Source organism: Acinonyx jubatus, chromosome C2 (assembly GCF_027475565.1).
Source record: "Acinonyx jubatus isolate Ajub_Pintada_27869175 chromosome C2, VMU_Ajub_asm_v1.0, whole genome shotgun sequence".
NCBI lineage: Eukaryota > Metazoa > Chordata > Mammalia > Carnivora > Felidae > Acinonyx > Acinonyx jubatus.
Window position 1 is genome coordinate 70,092,174 of NC_069384.1, and position 18,982 is coordinate 70,111,155.

The following is an 18,982-nucleotide window of genomic DNA, read 5'->3' on the forward strand; positions in this document are numbered from 1 at the left end:
TCACACGCTCTACTGACTGAGCCAGCCAGGTGCCCACCCCCCCTTTTCTTTCCCCAAAATGTTTTGTACTTCCCACCACCATCAAAAAATGTTACATAATTTCCCACAGCATTTAACAGAGGCATAGTCACTAGAATGAGTACAATGAATATACTTTATGTCTAAGTTAAAGCTAAGACAATGGGCAGGAGGACTTGCTATTACATACTCTAGCTTATTTTTAATATCTGAAGCACTATCACTATTGAGTTTGTTTAGTGAAGAGGCATAAATAGGAATAGTGGGTGGAAGTTTCAGGAAGAGTTTTCAGCTCTATAAAAAGAACTTTAATACTGGTGATCTCCAAGAGGCAAGGGACTCCCTCTGGAGATAACCTCCCTATCCACGGAAATGTTCAAATATAAACTGTAGTTTTGTACACTAGCAACAACCACTAGAAGAAACTATCTAGGTTCCCTCCAGTGGAGAAATTCTGCAGTTCTTTGAATGGCTTTCTCTTATTGTAATCTAAATTCAAAGAAAGAAGCACAGGACATTGTAGGATTTTTTTTTTTTTCAAGAATTCATCGGAAGTGGGGGAATTGGGGATTTTTTTTAAGGGTACAAACTGGCAACCAGTTAAATATATAAGTCCTGGAGATCTAATATAGTGATTATAGTCAACAATACTGTATTTATAAACTTAAAAGTTGCTAAAAGTAAGTAAAATTCAGCCAAAATGCAGTGTCATGATAAAAGCTGGACTACAGCTACAAGCCCCAAACTTAATATTTTGGCACATATGGTTATGAACAGTATGCACAAAGCTTTTTGGTAATTACCACAAAAATGAGTAGTCTTAGATTTCTGGGCTGAACTGAAAATTTCTAGGTCAATCTTTCTTGATAAAGTATTAAGACAAATTATAAAATCAATCACAACATGCCGCTCGGACCCAAGTACTGTGTCTCCTTTCCTCAAAGAATGCTGATTACTGTGGTCTCAGTACTACGGAGAAATCAAGGACACAAACCTTATCCAAAGGAACCTTACAATTTAACAAAGACAAGATTACAAAGAAATGCCTGAGAAATAAACCTTCCCCACAATGCAGTACTTGGTTAAGCGCCAGAAGAGAGTACAGATAAGATGTACTATGAAATGGAAAGTGAATTCCGCTGAGTGGTTTCAGCTGACTGCCTTCAAGTTAGGGAAGTTAAACTAGGACTAAAAGAATGTAGAGAGGGAGAAAAATGGAGTGTGAAGGAGGCAGGCCCTTCCAGGGTAGGAGAACAGGATAAAGAAAGCAATGTGGTGAAGGAATTTGAAAATAAACCTGAATTTTGTCTTCAGAGAACTCCCCAAGTCTCCCCAAATGCCTTTAACTCTATCAACTTCTTCCCAAACCTTTAGACCAGTAGTTCCCAAAGTGTGGTCTTTGGACAAGTATCATCATCAACCATCTGGGAACTTGAACTGCAAATTCTGGGTACCATCCCAGACCTAATGAGTCAGAAAGTGGGGGTAGGGCAGCAATCTGTGTTTTAACAAATCCTTCAGGTGATTCTGATGCATGCTCAGGCTGAAAACCATTGCTCTAGAACTACCTATATACAACTCTCCACACAGGAAAGCGATCACGTTCCTGGCGCCCAACTCAGCCACTTGGTGCAGGAAGGGAGTTAATAGTGTTAGAGCAGGCAATTAGGCTCTAACAGGATGCCTGGAGGCCAGCAAAGAGGAAGTTATGCCCACCTATGAGGAAGTAAGAGGCCTGTCCTGACAGTACTCTAAAACAAAACCACAAGTGACCGCCATTTTGACAGCTTGAGTGACCTAAGCTCATTATACAGTTGTTATATCATTAGCATTGCGGTTTTGAAGGAATTCCGTCTCGGAAATCCCCGCCAGAGTTCCTTAGGCAAATAAGGCAAGAAAAAGGGCAGAACCCACATTCCTGAAGGAGACCTCCCTGATTACAAGAAACCTTCACTTCAAATAATGAATATTTCATCCCTTTGTTAAAAACCGTCAATAAAAGATAGAAATACAAAACCAGCGGGCTCAGCTATTCCTTGAGCGCACCCACTCTCCCATCTCGAGAGTGTAGTTTCACTTTAATAAACTTTCCTGTTTGTACTGCTCATCTACTATGTTGTGTCAGTCCTAGACTTTTTTCTCCTGGCCGACCAAGAGCCTCCAGCGACATCTTTTGGAGGGGCTAAGTCAAGGCCTCAGGGCCCAAGGTCCACCTGGCAACAATAGCAGGTCCAGCCCTCTAACAGTTCAGTCTCTGGCACAATTTATTTCGCTTTCTCCTCCAATACATCTTGTTCCAACAACTGCCCGCTACATCTTCGCCTCCCGTGTTACTTTCCCCTCACAGCGCCCGCTCCCGCCCCTCCGTCGCCCTACCTCAGTCTCAGAGGGGACGTGGTGCCGGCAGGGAGGGGAACTGTCCAAGGAGACAGGAATAGATGTGGCGCTTGCCCAGAGGCCGCCCAACAAGAACAGAACGCTTCGGACCCATAAAGAACTGCTCCAGCGCCACTGGCTAGGGCATGGGCCTGAACCAGGAGAACCTGCACCTCCACCCCACTCGGCCGCCATCTTTGGGCCGAGCGTCGTTACCATGGAGTACGTGACGTCTCGGCCCCAGCGCCAGTCCCGCACCCTGGGGCAAATGGTATAGTCGGCGGAAAGACGCGTTTTGATTGGCTAGCATCACCCATCCAGTTCACCGCGGATGAGGAACTGCATCACGCCCGTCGAGTCTCAACGCGCGAAGCCGGCCAATTAAGTGCCGTTTAGAGGCCCACGTGAGATGGGCTGTGGAAGACTAGTGGGTGTCGATAGTAAGGGAGTGTTGGTAAGAGGCCCTTTGTTATTCACCGAGAAGGCAGGCATCCGCTAGGTGCCAGGTAACATAATCTGCTGCATAATCTTTAATGGTTACCCTCCATATAAAAAAATGGATGGAATGTAATTTTCATTTTTATTTTATCCTCAGGCACCGATTTTACGCCCATTTCTTAAGTCATTTCTTGTAAAATCAGTGAGTTCTTTACTATTCAACCTCATCCCTTAACTTCTATGAAAACCAAGAATTAGGGGCACCTGGCTGGCTCAATGGGTAGAGCATGAATCTACCTGATCTCAGGGTCATAAGTTCAAGCCCCACATTGGGTGTGGAGCCTACTTAAAAACAAAACAAAAATTGCAACTGCATTTAACCAAGAGACCATGTGAATCCATGCCATTAAGGAAACTACCTTTAAACTAGGCAATAAGTAACTATAAAAAAACCTGAAAATTGGGAGATTTTCCTGTGGTCCATTAAACAATTAAAACTAGTAACTGGCAGCACTGAACTGGGACAGTCATTTAACTGAATATTGTAAATTACTATGCTAGGAACTGTAGGGGTAGGAAAGAAAAGCCGTAAGAATGTACAATTCATTGGTAAAGATCATTTACTCATTCATGGGTGGGGCATTCTACCAGTAATGGCTCATTACCGAACATCTATCATGCCAAAACTCGTGGAACTGGGATTCCAAACCAAATTCACTACGTTCAGGACATGTGCTCTTTCCACTACAAGATCACAAAAAACTTCAAGTTCCTAGTTTTAACAGCAGTGTTACGTTGGGGGGAGGCTGTTTCAATGATCCAGTCAACAAAATGCTAGCCATTCAAGCTTGTTTCTCTGAAACATGTAATTTCTCCAATGGGAACTTTTGACTTGAGAACTCTGCACCTACCAAACCTCAATATGGGAACAGAAAAACATAAAGCACCCTCATTTACAAGTGCTGTATTATTAAAGAGGATGAATTTGCATGCAAGACTGTTTTGTCATTACATTTACTCAGGTCATCCTAAGGATTCTCAGCCTTCTTTCTTTGCTCAATTGCCCACTTGTTTATCCACTTCCACTGCTCTATCACCTATCCCACCAGAATACCATATTCACTTAACTTAGGTGATAGCCATCAGGTTTCCTCTCTTCTGGATGCCTAATCCAGACCCAAGTATCCGTCTGCCTTCCTGGACATGTTTCATAGCAGAGTATCCTATAGCTTCCTCAAACTCATCATTTCCCTTCACAAAACCAATCTGGTTCCCCAACTTTACAAATGCACTATTACCCACCCAGCAACCAAAGCTAGTACACCTTACCCATTAAGACTCATCTTTAAATTCTCCTAAATCCTTAGTACAGTACACAAGACCTTGCATAATCTGGCATTTCTTAGGTTGCTACACACTTTTCCAATTATTGCCCACATAGTTTTCAGTTCCACTACATAACCCAGTTGAAGGTTTCCTCAAATGCCTCCTGCCTTCACAAAAAATCATGCCAATTTTTCCCAAAATACCTCCCCAAGCATTTCTTCCTCTACCCAACCACCCCAAGAGTAACAAGTACATGACAGAACAAACTCAGTAGTTTTAGATTATGTTGCTGTTTTTCAACAACTAAATCTCACTGGAGGTCTGAGATAGGTACTTCCTGCCATTGACCTGAGTTTCCAATGTCAATTTCCTTAGGATTCTAAAACCAAATTGTGACCATGAAATGCACTGCTTAGATTGTGATGAAAACATGATTAACATTGGACCCAGACTGCATCTGACCCATCCACCTCTTGCCTTGAAGCCATACTTCCCATATAAGGCCAAATGATACTGGCAGTACAAACACAAGGCCATTTCTGTGAAACCTGGGATCTTCCTTCTCAACAGCAACTTTGGCTTGAGGATGGCCACCATTGGACTAATAAGCACACCTTTCTTAGAACTGCCATATGCTCCAAGTGCCCAATCCTTTCCTGCATCATCTCCTTCAATGGTTTTTTCTGACCCCACCACCACCCATTTTTTGGCACACTAATTGTTTTTTGGCAGGTTTCTTAGGGAACCCAAATACAATTAAAAACTGTAAAAGGGACTGAGTTTGACCAACTCCAAGTTTCTTGTTGATATTTTCAGTGGAATGTCAAGACAATGGTTAATAAAAGGACTAGCTAGCTGCTACTCCAACAAATTTCTACAGCCACCATACTGCAAACTGATGCTTTGGTTCAAACTTTTATTTCAACAATTCAGAGATTTAAAATATCCTGCAGCCCTAGTTTAGTTTCCTTTTGTCTTATGCTCAAATATCTCAATCCTCCACTTTACTACATTGAAACATGGAACCAAGGAAAGCTACACCGCCGAGGCAATAACCACCACCCCCCAAAAACCTTCCTAAGGCATGTGTTGCTATTTTGATATTAACTTACACCTTACCAGTCAAGCGTTATATACTGGAATGTTTTATCTAGTCACAGATCCAAAGGATATCTCATCCCTGCCGTGCTGCCAAATACCATCAATATAATCTTCAGGTTCTCCCAGCTACCATTAAGTCACAAGTTTCCCAACCAATCTTAACAACTACATACATCATAAGGTAATTTAGAAAGCCATCAAAAATAATTTTAAGTTTCTTTCATGGACTCTCAATCTAACAAGGAAGGCAGTTAGTTATATGTAATAAAAGTTGAAATAAACTGTTATGGGCAAGAGTTATAGGCCCATTTTAACGTGGAAGCCTGGAAAAGTGTCACGGTATATATTTGTACTAATATTTGTGTCTTCTGTCCTTCCTGGAATACCCTATGCTCCAGCACTTTACACCTTCAAGATACTCCTTCCCAATGCCTCTGATCAAAGCTTACTCTGCCCCCCTCCCTGACCATGTAAGGCCTTGTATGAAGATACTCATATCCTATCCTCATTAAAACCCTATTGTCTAAATCTCTGTAATTGCCATCACATAGAACTCCCTAGCTTCCTTGTACTCTGAAAATGCTGGATAACTGCCACCATTTAAATAGCAACCAAATTTAAGAAAAAGAAAATTTTAAGCTATTTAACAAAAATACAAGAGAACAAATCTACACCTTTATTTATTTACTTTTCAGTTAGTTTAAATCCTTGAGGGGTACAGCATCTAGGAAAAAAAAAGAAAACACGGTGTCATTAGATGCATGTAATATATAAATTCATAAAAGTTATGAGTACAACAATATGGATAAATCTCCCATTGTCCCATTACTCATCTCTAAAACAGATCCAATGACTTATATTCCAGTGGGAACAAACCTAAGTTTTTTTGTTTTTTTTTTTTAAGAACTAAGTTTTTATAGTGATCTACATGAACACTTTGTATTGGGAGAACTGAAAAGCCATTCAATTTTGCTTCTTTTTTTAAGTTTATTTATTTTGAGAAAGTGCAAGTGGGGGAGGGGCAGAGAGAGAAAGAGAGGGAATGAAAATCCCAAGGAGGCTCTGTACTGTTAAATCTGATCCAATGCAGGGATCAATGTGGGGCCTGAACTCATGAACCACGAGATCATGACCAAAGCCAAAGTTGGACACTTAACAGACCAGCTGAGTCACCCGGGTGCCCCCAATTTTGCTGCTTCTAGTAAGATTAAAAAACTTCCTGAAGAGAAATCTCAAGGTTCAGCAGGCTTCAAAAGTAACTTTCTGACCCCAAGAATATTCCCATGTCTACTCAAAATGAACACTAAGTAAAAGAGGAACTACTTTAGAAAATCACAGCATCCAAGGGTGGCTGGATGGCTCAGTTGGTTAAGCATCAAACTCTTAACTGCCATGTTGGGCTCTGCATGGATAGCATGGAGCCTGCTTGGGATTCTCTCTCCCCCACTCACATTCTAGGTCTGTCAAAATAAAAAAAGGAAGGGAGGGATGCCCAGGTGACTCAGTCATTAAGCATCTGACTCTTGCTCTTGGCTCAGGTCATGATATCCCAGTTCATGAGTTTGAGCCTGTGGGGCTTCAGCGGGGAGTCTGCTTGGGATTCTGTCTTTCCCCTTCTCTGCCTCTTCCCTGCTTGTGCTCTCTCAAAATAAATAACTTATAAGAATTTCCTTAATAACAAGAAAGAAAGAAAGAAAGAAAGAAAGAAAGAAAGAAAGAAAGAGAAAGAGAGAGAGAGAGAGAGAGAGAGAAAGAAAGAAAGAAAGAAAGAAAGAAAGAAAGAAAGAAAGAAAAGGAAGGAAAGGAAGGAGAAAGAAAGAAAAAAGAAAGAAGAAAGAAAGAAAGAAAACCACAGCATCTGGACTCCAAGACTTGAACCAAAGGCCTGGGACCTAGAAACATAAGCATTGGTTTTCTTCTGTAAGTATTAACACCTATTTTATACAATTTTTTATGTTTATTTTTGAGAGAGAGCGTGACAGAGCAAAAGCAGGAGAGGGGCAGAGAGAGAGGGAGACAGGGAATCCAAAGTAGGCCCCAGGCTCTGCTCTGAGCTGTCAGCACAGAGCCCGACGGAGGGCTCTAACAGCGAGGTCATGACCTGAGCTAAAGTCAGACGCTTAACTGAGCCACCCAGGCACCCCAGTAACACCTATTCTACCAAGACTGTCATATAAGCGTCTACTTTCTACTATAAAATAAGAACAGTAACACCTATTCTAACAAGACTGTCCTGATAAAGAGACGGGAATATTATGAATTATGCCAGGAAAAGGTAGTCTTCTAACAACTACTTGTATCCAATAAATCTTTGCTAGAAAATTGTTTATTTAAATACTATCCCCACCCCCTACAGCTTTGGCAAAAATCTGAAACCTAGATGTAATCCATTTGAACACTCTGCTTTCACTTTCCTTCTGATGCCAAGAAATCTGATGTTTCTTACTACATCTACACAGTAGCTACTGATTTTGCGCACAATCCACTGGTAACACTTTAAAATCACATTAGTCTTTAGAGGTCAGAGCCCAACCCTAAGCTTAGATGGACTCGTGTGTCATATTGCTAATAATTGTACTTACTACACGGATTCTGTGGCCAATGGCTTTAGCAGGAAGGTTGCTTCGGAATTTGGCGCGAACCATGCCACTGTTTCCATGAGCACGAGTTACTTTTCCCCAGATTACTCTAGTTTTATTCGGTTTGCCACCAGGAGTCACTGTGTTGCTAATTTTAAAAGGGGAGAAGAGACATGAGAAATGAGGCAACCAGTCAAATGTAATACAAATTTAAGATAACCTCTAGACCAGTGGCTCACAAAAGTAGTTAACCACTAACTAAGTCACCTGAGAAACTAAAAAAGTCTGGGGCATCATTCATGCAACAAGTAATTGAGTACTTACTATATGCCAGACGCTTTTATAAAATCCCTTTCAAATAACGAAGTAATAACATGTAAAATATGTCAACCTGTTAATAATTGCAATATTTACAAAAAAAAAAAAAGCAAAAAGGGAACTAGTGTGAATATTATTTGTGTGTCTGAAGAGGGGAAAATTTCTTTGCTAATTTTAAACAGCCAGGAAAGGCCTTACTGAGAAAATAACACTGAACAAAAACTGTAAGAACAGCCTGTGTTAAAACCTGAGAAAGCTGTGTTCCCTGGTTTGTGGAAAAGCGAAGGAATGGAACGAATCCTAGCTAGGTTAAGAGTAGAACTAGGGAGTCCTGAATGCCTCCTTCATGACCTTTGCTGTTACTAAATGACACGGAAAGTTGGAATCTGAGCAATGTACAGATGATCTGAATTACAATTTTAAAGGATCAATCTCGTTGCAGGAAGAAAGGGAGGGCAAAGATGAAAGAAAGCCATGTCCCCAAACTTCAATTGGTGTGAAACAAGTTTAAGAACCAATGCTCTAGACACATTATAAGCATGTACATAACATAAATTCAAGAAATCAACAAAAGTAATTAAGGTACACGGAAAACTGTTCTCTAACACCTTAAAAAGAGCCTAATATAAGAGGCTGGTTCCTTCCTTGAAACAATTAACAGTTGTAATTTTTCTAAATGTAGAAAATATCTAAATCCAATACTACCTGGACAATAACATCCTTCTATAACCTCCAGTGAAGATACTTAAAGATCCAAAGTAGAAAAAACAGTACCAACTACTTTACCAACATTTTTTTATTACTCTTCTTCGAACAGGAAAACAAGACAAACCTTAACTAAAAACTTAAAAGGTATTAATACTATAAACTTACTTCTTTGCTTTGTACACATAAGCACATCTCTTGCCTAGATAGAATTCAGTTTCATCTCGAGCATAAACACCTTCAATTTTAAGAAGAGCTGTGTGCTCCCTCTGGTTCCGGAGACCCCGCTTATAGCCAGCAAAAATGGCTTTGGACCACAGCCTAAGACAAAATAGAGAGTAATAAGTAATTAAAAGGTCTCACGTTTCACTTCATCTGTAAGACCTGACTTGTAAGGAGCCCTACTTAAAATCTATTAGCAAACATCTAGTTTTTTTCCCATTAGTTTTAAGCTCACGTTTATGTTCATGCCTAATAGACAAAACACTACAAATACAAAGCAATTAAATTTAAAACTTGTACCTTCCAGACATATTTGTCGTTTCAGGAGTCCTGTTCCCAGCAGGCCTTAAACAAACAAAAAAACAATTTAAAATCTTGAAACGCACGTTTTCCACCCAGTCCCCTCTCCTTTCTTAAACCGGTCAAATTCCTTTTTGCACAGCTTATCACGTGAAGAGTATGGGGTAACGTAATGATACCATGAACTCTACTAGGAGCACAGTCGGGCAAGACTTACCAGCCTGAGAATGCCTGATAACGGAGCAAACTCCAAAATGAGGACTAAAACGAAAATGCCAAGACTGTACAGTGAAAGAAATAGATCCCGGAAACTCCAAAAGGAAGCCCTAAAAAAATTCATGCCACGATCAGTAGGAAAAAAAATAATGAAGCTCGAGAAAGCAGAGAAGCACACAGAAAATATTAAAGCCTCGCATGGGAAAGAAAAGCTGAGGAAGAAAGGGAGACTGTAGACAACACCAGGTTTGGAGTGGGAACACAGAAAAAGAACGCATACTAAAGGAGCCACTGCCTCAAACGGGGGACCGCATATGGACAAAATGCATCTATTACTACGCTGAGGCCCAGGAAGCAACACAGATTACGGGAAGGCGCGTTCTCCGGGCGCCCGGGGACCAATACCATCAGCCCCGCATCTCCTCAATCCTGTCCTCTCTGTTGCTGGAATCCACAGAAATCACTAGCTGGCAGAGTCTCCGAGCGGCACCAGTGCCTTGCCGAGGCATACCGTTGAGCTCACCCCCCCTTATTTGCCCCCAAAGTTCGGCAGCAGAACTCGCTCACCTCCACAGGTTCCAAGATGGCGGAAAGAGAGAGGGGAGGTCCCACCGCGTGGCCTTATGGGATAAACACCTCTCCGCCCCGCCCTCAGTTAGGCATCTTCCGCGACCGCCAAAAAAAAAAAAAAAGGCTTCAGTTGCCTTCGGACTGAAACAAACCACATTCAGGAGCACTCTTACAGTTCCCTCCGTCTTTTCATCTTTGTAAACTGCAACATTTATTATTTTGAAACAGAGTAAGGCAAGATGGTAGCCAGCTGGAGGAGGAGAAGAAAAGGTCCCCCAAAGCTGAGCGTTGCCAGGGAAACACTATAGCTTGGTTCCTTAGGTGGAAAAAGTGAAGCCGGTCCGGAGAATATCTCCCCTCCTCGGGTACCCCAGATTGTTACGCCAACATGGGGGTATCTTTTCCGCTTACCGCAGAGGAGTAGGGAAACAGCCTCTCGGATCCTAGCGTGGAAGAGAAAGGCCAGGAACACGAAGGCAGGAACTCTTTATGTTTTTCCCCCTTACTCCTTTCCTCCTACTCCTTTATCTCTTTGAAGAAATGACCTAAGTTTTTAACCTGCATCCTTCGTTTTGACTACAGAGTGAGTAGGACTGCCCTGAAAAGGCCTTATTGCATTTTAGGGAGAACTCATCCAGCTGCCAAACTCGTGGGGCGCGCAGCACCGTGCCCACACGAATTGGGTCTTCAGTAAATACCTGCAGACGAGAATGAGATAGATTAGTGGGTATCACAGATTTACACTGCCTAATTATTGCGCATTTACTTGGATTTCCCTATGGATGCATTCGTTTATTCAGTAGTTTATTGAATGGCTACTTTTCACCAAGCTTTGTTCTTGCCTCGGAGGACACTGCACTAAACAAAACTACAGAAGTCTCTGCCCTCATAGACCTTACATCCTAGTAGAGAGAGCAAGACAATAAGCAAGTAAAATATATGGCACATTAGAAGGCAATGTGAGAAAAATTTTCTCTATGGAGAAAAAAATTAAGCAGGGAGGCCACTGTAAAGAAGGCTTTTACTCTGAGAAGAGAAACCATTGAGGGCTCTATAATGAGTGACTCAATTTGACTTACATTTTTTAAAAATTTTTTTTTAACCTTTATTTATGTTTGAGACAGAGAGAGACGGAGCATGAACAGGGGAGGGGCAGAGAGAGAGGGAGACACAGAATCTGAAACGGGCTCCAGGCTCTGAGTTGTCAGCACAGAGCCCGACGCGGGGCTCGAACTCGCGGACAGTGAGATCATGACCTGAGCCGAAGTCGGCCGCTTAACCGACTGAGCCACCCAGGCGCCCCTTACTTACATTTTAACAGGGTCACTCTGTTGAGACTGAAGGGAGCAAGGGCACCAGCAGGGAGAACAACTAGGATTGTAATGATTCTGATATATTATGGCATGTAGACAGGGGTCATAAGTACTGGAATTCTGAATATGTTTTAAATGTAACACTGACAGGATTTGCTGATGGGTAAGAAATGAGAACAGTAAAGGATGACTCCAAAGTTTTATAAAATAGATATCTGTAAATCATGTTTAAAATCAGATTCTCTCTTAAATACATCAAGATAGGGTGTAGGTACCTTATAATTCACTTCCTCCATCCAGTTTTCTCTGTCCCAGAAATCTGCTAAAATCCGGCTATTAACGTACTAGAAATCTAAAGGAAAACAGTCCTGGGAGGAATAACACATTAAATGTGAGTTTCATTTCTTTGTTCATTCATTCACTCTGCAAATACTTATTAGGCTAATAGTGAGTGTCCTTGCCCTGGTTCCTGCTTTCAGGACACTTAACAGTCCAGTGGGGGGAAATGACAACATTACAAAATGTGAAGAGAGCTCTGCAGGAAAATAAGAGTGCAGTGAGCACTTAAACAAGGGAATCCTGATCCAGGCTGATGAGTCAGGGAAAGTGTCAGGTGCAGAAGGCATTTTTCAAACTGCATGTGATGGCCGAGTAGTAGATTGTGATTATAATACTTTTTAGGCAGGGGTGCCTGGTTGGCTCAGTCAGTAAAACACGTGACTTTTAAAATGTTTATTTTGTTTTTGAGAGAGAGAGAGAGAGAGAGAGAGCGCACGCACACTTGCATGAGTGGGGGAGGAGCAGAGAGAGAGACATAGAATCCAAAACAGGCTCCAGGCTCTGAGCTGTCAGCACAGAGCTTGATGCAGGGCTTGAACTCATGAACTTGTGAGATCATGACCTGAGCCAAAGTCAGACGCTTAACTGACTGAACCACCCAGGCATCCCTAGACATTGTAACTCTTTTTTGTTTTATTTTATTTTATTTTTTTTATTTACATCCAAATTAGTTAGCATATAGTGCAACAGTGATTTCAGTAGATTCCTTAGTGCCCGTACCTATTTAGCCCATCCCCCCTCCCACACCTCCTCCTGTAACCCTCTGTTTGTTCTCTGTATTTATGAGTCTCTTCTGTTTTGTCCCCCTTCCTGTTTTTATATTATTTTTGTTTCCCTTCCCTTATGTTCATCTGTTTTGTATCTTAAAGTCCTCATATGAGTGAAGTCATATGACTTTTGTCTTTCTCTGACTAATTTCACTTAGCATAATACCCTCCAGTTCCATCCACGTAGTTGCAAATGGCAAGATTTCATTCTTTTTGATGGCTGAGTAATACTCCATTGTATATATATACCACATCTTCTTTATCCATTCATCCATCAATGGACATTTGGGCTCTTTCCATACTTTGGCTATTGTTGATAGTGCTGCTATAAAATGGGGGTGCATGTGTCCCTTCTAAACAGCACACCTGTATCCTGTAGATAAATGCCTAGTAGTGCAATTACTGGGTGGTAGGGTAGTTCTATTTTTAGTTTTTTGAGGAACCTCCATACTGTTTTCCGAGTGGCTGCACCAACTTGCATTCCCACCAACAATGAAAAAGAGATCCTTTTTTTCCACGTCCTTGCCAACATCTGTTGTTGCCTGAGTTGTTAATGTTAGCCATTCTGACAGGTGTGAGGTGGTATCTCATTGTGGTTTTGATTTGTGTTTCCCTGATGATGAGTGATGTTGAGCATTTTTTCATGTGTCAGTTGGCCATCTGGATGTCTTCTCTGGAGAAGTGTCTCTTCATGTCTTTTGCCCATCTCAAGGTTGTGAGTTCAAGCCTCATCTTGGGTATATAGATTAGTTAAAAATAAGTAAATAAATAAAATACTTTTTAGGCAAAATATGACAGAATCAAAAGTATCAGAATGTATAACACATGTTAAGGGTTTGTTTTTATGAAATTGTTTTATGAAACTTGTTTCATATTTGCACACATATATATATTTTACATATTTATGTGTGTATATATGTAATATATTAAAAAATCTATGTATATAGGTCATAGCATCAGTCAGTATTGCCCTGGATGGAAACTGTGATAGAGTTCAGAATTTAATAAAAGGTCTGCTTGCAAAAATGTTGGCAGAAGTGAAACTATAAGGGATGATGCAGTGCCCAGGGACATGGGGCAGAAATAGTTACCTAAGCCCCCAAGAGAGGGCAGGGAGATGATTGCCTGACAGGTGCCATGGTCTCTGATAGAGAAACAGCCAGCCAATGGTGATCCATCAGGGAGGGAGCTAGGAAGATAAAAACACTTGATCTCACCTAAAAATTGTGTACTGCAGATTCAGGCATGGATTCCGTGAAGGAACAACACCTAAACCCAAGAGGGCAGCTGTTGCAGCATCCAGTTCATCTCAAGAATTTCAGCGATTAGTCACAACATAAATGTTCTGGTTAGAAAAAAAAAGGGGGGGTGGGTGGGCAGTGCCAAGTAAATATCTGAACAGGAACAGAGCAGGGCCAGATCATGCAGACCTTATGGGCCAAGTTTAGCATTCTAGCTTTTATCCTAAGGCAATGGGAAACTGTGGAAGGGTTCTAAGGAGAAACATGATCAGATTTTCAATTTTAAAAAATTGACTTTAATTTTTTAGATTTTCAGTTTTTCATTTAAAAAATATTGCTTCCAGTTTGGGGGCTGTTGGAGTTGTTCAGGCAAGAAACAACAGCCATATCCAGCATAGTGTTGGGGGATACAGAAAAAGAAAGGATCCACAGGACTTTGTGATGGCTTGGATTGGGAAATGCTGGTGTCAAGATGAACGAGGAAGCAGGAATGACACCTAGATTTCTAGCATTGAGGAATGAAAAGCTAGAACAGCATGAGCACACTGACTACTGCATTAGCATAGTCCTATCTTACTTGCATGAAGCACATTTATCTATGGCCCAAACCTAAAAGAGGAAAAATAAAGAAACAACAACAACACAAAAGAAGAGCCAAATCTCCTTAACACCATGATACTTTCTCCTAAGAATGCCCTTGTACCAGAAAATTTGGCTAGTTTGGGGTATCCTGTTTTCAGTTTACATAAAGATTCTATTTTACCTTTTCATTTTTGCATATGAGACTTCTGTTGTGTGAGACATACTTGTATCATCCTTGTAAAAAATCATATTGGAAACTTACCATTCACTATTCATTCAGCATAGAGCAAAATTCTCCATGGGATGTTCTTATTGTAAAGCTCACTTAAGCGGAAAGGATTTTGGCTTATGGAATGGTAACATCTTGATAGTAATAGTAAACTACTTTCAGGATTTTCAGGATTAATGCAGATTTTCTAAATACAATCTCAAGTATTCTAAGTCCAGGTGCAATAAATTTTGTTGTCTGACAGATCGGAAATTAAATGATCTAATTAAACATTTCAGTAAGCAGAATAACATAAATCTATTATACAAATATTGCCAATTAAAATCAGAATATAATAAAATATGAAAACCATGTTTTATATTAATTTACCATAAGAACAAACTCAAAGATTTCATTTATCAGTAATTTCATTTGTCAATAATTAAACTGATTACTTAGTAGTCCTGCATCCCATGATGTCAGTGGTTTTTCCATTGCTAGGACTGCTCTGATAAACAAAAAGAGGGGATATGTCACAGCTCTCATAATTCTTTAATTTTCTCTTAATGAAAGGATGGAAATAATTTAAATGTCATTCAACACTCCCTTAAACTAATCTCAATGTTTTCTTCCCATTTTAGGTGACTGCATTTCTTGTGAGATTGTAAATGTACCATGGAAGTTAAAAGTAGCTTAAGAAGAATGGAAAAGTACGTTCAAAATTCCAGTTTGTGTGTGTGTGTGTGTATGAATTATGCCTTATGCTAAATTTATCTATTGCTGTGTAACAAATTACCCCAGAGCTTAGTAACTTAAAATATAAACTTTTATTATTTCACATAGTTTCTGTGGGTCAGGAATTTGGGAGCAGCTTAGCTGAATGGTGCTGGCTTGGGTCTGTTTTAAGGTTGAAATTGCCCAGGGCTGTAGTCATCTGAAAATTTGACTGGGGCTGCAAGATCCACTCCCACACAGCTGGGGAGTTGATGCTGGCTGTTGGTAAGAGGCCTTAGTTCCTCACCCTCACAAACTTCTCCAAAGGGCTGCTCAAGTGTCCTCATGACAAGGCAGCTGAGTTCTCACAGAGTGAAAGATATGAGACAGTAAGGGAGAAGCTGCAATGTCTTTTATCACCTAACCTTGGAACCCACAACATCCTCCTGGTTACATAGCTTAGTTAGTCCTATTAATATGAGGGACAAAGGGCATAAATACGAGAAGGTAAGACTCATATGGACCCACTTTGGAGACTGGTTACTACATTTTGGTTTTGGTTTTGTTTTTAATGTTATTTTTTAATGTATTTTTTTTTTAAGTAAGCTGTGTACCAATCTGGGGTGCAAACTCACACCCCAAGATCAAGAGTCACATGCTCCACAGACTGAGCCGGACAGGTGCTCCTGCCACATTCTGTTTTTCATTGATCATGAGACACTTTTGGTTAGCATCTAAAGATATTGCTAGAAAAAAAAGTTAATTTGGGTTCAAATTCAAATTGGTTAAGCACAGTCAAATAGTATGGGTTACACAGAGTTATTTAACAGTAAGTGGCGTGCCTTTGGTTGGTCAGAATGTCACAGAGAGATATTTATTTAGCAGAACCACGTGTAAACTCCTACTTTTGTTCTTTATTTTGGTTATATTATATGACAATATGGACTTCACAGGAGCCAATCTACATGCTGCCTGTGCTTTTGAGTTTGTGCAATTTTTAAACATTTGGTGGCTGACTTATTTTTTTTTTTATTTTTTTCTTTAGAGGCCAACTAGAAGCCTCAAATCTTCCATCAGAAGTCTGGCATTCTGAGGTGACAGTGTCAGTGACAGGCGAGCCACCTGGTGCTGTAGAAGAAGAAGAAGAAACAGCTGAAGAAACAAACATAGAAATCATCCCGGAAATCATAGAACCACTCTCCATTCTAGATGTGCTGAGGATCTCCGCAGTTCTGGAGGATACCACAGATCAGCTCTCTATTCTAAACTATATCATGCCAGTTCAGTATGAAAGAAGACAAAGTGTCAACATGGTATATACACTCACCACTATTTAATTTTTGTTTTCTTTCCTTTTTATTTTTCTATCATGTACCGTACTTATGCCATTAAATTTAACACGGGAGATAGTACCTTTATCTGAGATAAAAAGGGTTATAATAATTACCTGAGATACATACCCTGAATTGATGGGGTGAAATAACAATAGTTCAACAGACATTGCCAGTCAGAATATCCTTTTCTTCCAATATGTTGGCATTATTCAAAAAAGCCTACAGTTAAATCAGTAGAAAGTGTATGTACTGAGAGTAGCCAAATTACTGAATTGCCCCACCGTCTTGTATTTCTTGGCTGCTGAAAGCTAACTGAACAGTAGTGGGAAGAAATTCAGTTGGACCTTCTTAATGTTTCTTTATTCTAAAATGACTTTGTTGTTTTGTTGAATCTGTTGCAACCTGCCTTTGTGGATATCCAGCTACATCATTATGTCACCCATTATATTTTCAGTGGTGATATGGACTCCTCCTCAAAGGGCTATTGAATTGTCAAAAAACTCAACTTGGTAGTGAGAACATTTTCATAAATTCTTAAGCTCTTATAAATTTTAATAACTTAGGTTGTAGTATAAAATGGAAAGAATTTATAAATACACATTTATTAAGTTCAGCAAAATTACTTTATATAATTTGTACAGAATATACAATTCTGATTCTATTATAGATGAAAATTGCTACATAAACAACAGAGTAAATTGCTTTCCATGTCTAATGGAAGAGAAGTCCATATTTATTGTAACTAGATACTAATTTCACCTTAAAATTTTTAAATAATAATAATTATTATCATTATATGTATAGTCTGGGTTTATTAAACTTTTATTGAAGTTTGAAAGTTATACAAAATTTTAATAGAATACTGGATTTGGAGGGGCATCTAGGTCGCTCAGTTGGTTAAGTGTCTGACTCTTTGTTTTGGCTCAGATCATGGTCTCACGGTTCGTGAGTTCAAGCCCCACATCTTTGCACTGACGGTGTGGAGACTGCTTGGGATTCTCTCTCTCCCTCCCTCTCTGCCCCTCCCCTGCTCATTCTCTCTCTCTTTCTCTCTCTCAAAAAACTTGGTAAAAATTACTTTAAAGAATACTGGATTTGGAGTCAGGAGCTCTTTGCAGTTTAGTTGTGTACTATCAGTTCATTTCACTTTCTTGGTCTTCATATTCCCATTTGTAAAATGTGATGGAGTTTTTGTGTGTGTATTTTTTTTTTCAATTTTATTTTTAAGTAATATCTACACCCAATGTGGGACTCGAACTCATAGCCACGAGATCAAGAGTTGCATGCTCCGCTGACTGAGCTAGCCAGGTGTCCCTAAAGTGTAATAGAGTTTTAACTAAATGATCCACATAGTCCCTTCTAATGCTAGCATTCTATGAATTTCAGGGTGGTTTTAAAACAACACTAACAGGCTTAGCTATGGAGAACACTGAGGGTTGATGGAGGGAGGTGGGTGGGGATGGGCTAAATGGGTAATGGGTATTAAGGAGGGCACTTTTTGTGATGAGCACTGTGTGTTATATGTAAGTGATGAATCACTGAATTATACACCTGAAACCAATTTTACCATATGTTAAGTGACTAGAATTTAAGTAAAAACTTGGGGAAAAAATTACATTAATGGGTATATCAGGGAATTTTGTAACAAATTAATTTTTCTTATCAATTTATGAAAGGCAAAGAGACTGAAAACCCAAGAACTAAGCCTTTCAATGCGTTTAAAATAAGAGTCTAATTCATACATTAAGCTAGGTAATAAATAGTAAAGAGTCTGGGGTTTCCTCCCTATTTATTGTCTCCTTCAGCAAGAATCAAAAATAAAAAGATATTTAGTTAGTTAACAAGATAAAGTTTTATGAGACTTATCAATGATACTGTCAGGCTAAAAAAAGGTAATTTGCCTTCATAGAAACTCGAGAGAATGAAAAACCCAAATTTATAAACAATTCAGCAGCGGTCACTACTTCACTAAATTAAAGAACAAAATTTTTGCACTATTTTATTCTGGTTTATGATAGGGATCTTCACCCACAAAATTTTCTGACTTAACAGAGACCCTGCTTGTAATTTTATAGTAGTGTATATAATAAAGCCTTATACTCTTATCTTGATTAATAGAAGCTTAACAGCTCTTTTCTCAATATAAGTTAGTTCCACAACTTTACAAAATTATGAATCTTTTGAAATAATTTTTTTGCTTCATAATACTACTTCTAGCTCATTAATTTTACAATGTCATTGCCCTGTAAGGGCATAGGATTATATTTTAAATCCTTTGTCTTATTGTTTAGCCTTTAGAACAACTTTGGGATGAA

General features: G+C 39.7%; 3 protein-coding genes across 23 annotated transcripts in view; 1 reads left to right on the forward strand and 2 right to left on the reverse strand.

The window, feature by feature from the left end:
- LMLN (leishmanolysin like peptidase) overlaps positions 1–2,724 on the reverse strand; it is a 137,782-nt gene extending 135,058 nt beyond the window's left edge. For 9 of the 15 annotated variants that reach the window (XR_008297715.1, XR_008297711.1, XR_003420724.2 and 6 more), the window contains exon 1: positions 2,395–2,621. Coding sequence is in view for 7 of the 15 variants with exons in the window: in XM_053220976.1 (XP_053076951.1) it covers positions 2,395–2,613 (219 nt within the window). In the remaining 8 variants the exon portion in view is untranslated. Of the gene's footprint in view, positions 1–2,394 lie in introns of all 15 variants that reach the window. The other 6 variants (XR_008297717.1, XR_008297714.1, XM_027061081.2 and 3 more) reach the window with 4 other exon arrangements.
- A 3,190-nt stretch (positions 2,725–5,914) lies between these two features.
- RPL35A (ribosomal protein L35a) lies at positions 5,915–10,191 on the reverse strand. Of its 4 annotated transcripts, XM_027061085.2 has the most exons (6): positions 10,167–10,191; positions 9,601–9,709; positions 9,384–9,428; positions 9,030–9,182; positions 7,842–7,986; positions 5,915–5,983 (listed from the first exon to the last, which is right to left on the reverse strand). In XM_027061085.2, exons 3-6 carry the CDS (start codon positions 9,392–9,394, stop codon positions 5,960–5,962), a joined length of 333 nt encoding a protein of 110 aa, XP_026916886.1. In that variant the 5' UTR covers positions 9,395–9,428; positions 9,601–9,709; positions 10,167–10,191; the 3' UTR covers positions 5,915–5,959. The 4 variants fall into 4 exon arrangements, with proteins under 4 accessions (XP_026916886.1, XP_014937041.2, XP_053076970.1 ...); XM_015081555.3 differs by lacking the exon at positions 9,601–9,709 and having other exon boundaries at positions 10,167–10,188; XM_053220995.1 differs by lacking the exons at positions 9,601–9,709; positions 10,167–10,191 and adding an exon at positions 10,123–10,159.
- Positions 10,192–10,321: 130 nt separating this feature from the next.
- IQCG (IQ motif containing G) overlaps positions 10,322–18,982 on the forward strand; it is a 55,432-nt gene continuing 46,771 nt past the window's right edge. Inside the window, exons 1-3 of one of the 4 annotated variants that reach the window (XM_053220992.1) lie at positions 10,322–10,366; positions 15,261–15,329; positions 16,379–16,646. In XM_053220992.1, the coding sequence (XP_053076967.1) occupies positions 15,295–15,329; positions 16,379–16,646 (303 nt within the window). In that variant the 5' untranslated portion in view covers positions 10,322–10,366; positions 15,261–15,294. Of the gene's footprint in view, positions 10,367–10,404; positions 10,646–10,713; positions 10,753–15,260; positions 15,330–16,378; positions 16,647–18,982 lie in introns of those variants that run through there. The other 3 variants (XM_053220993.1, XM_015081545.3, XM_053220991.1) reach the window with 3 other exon arrangements.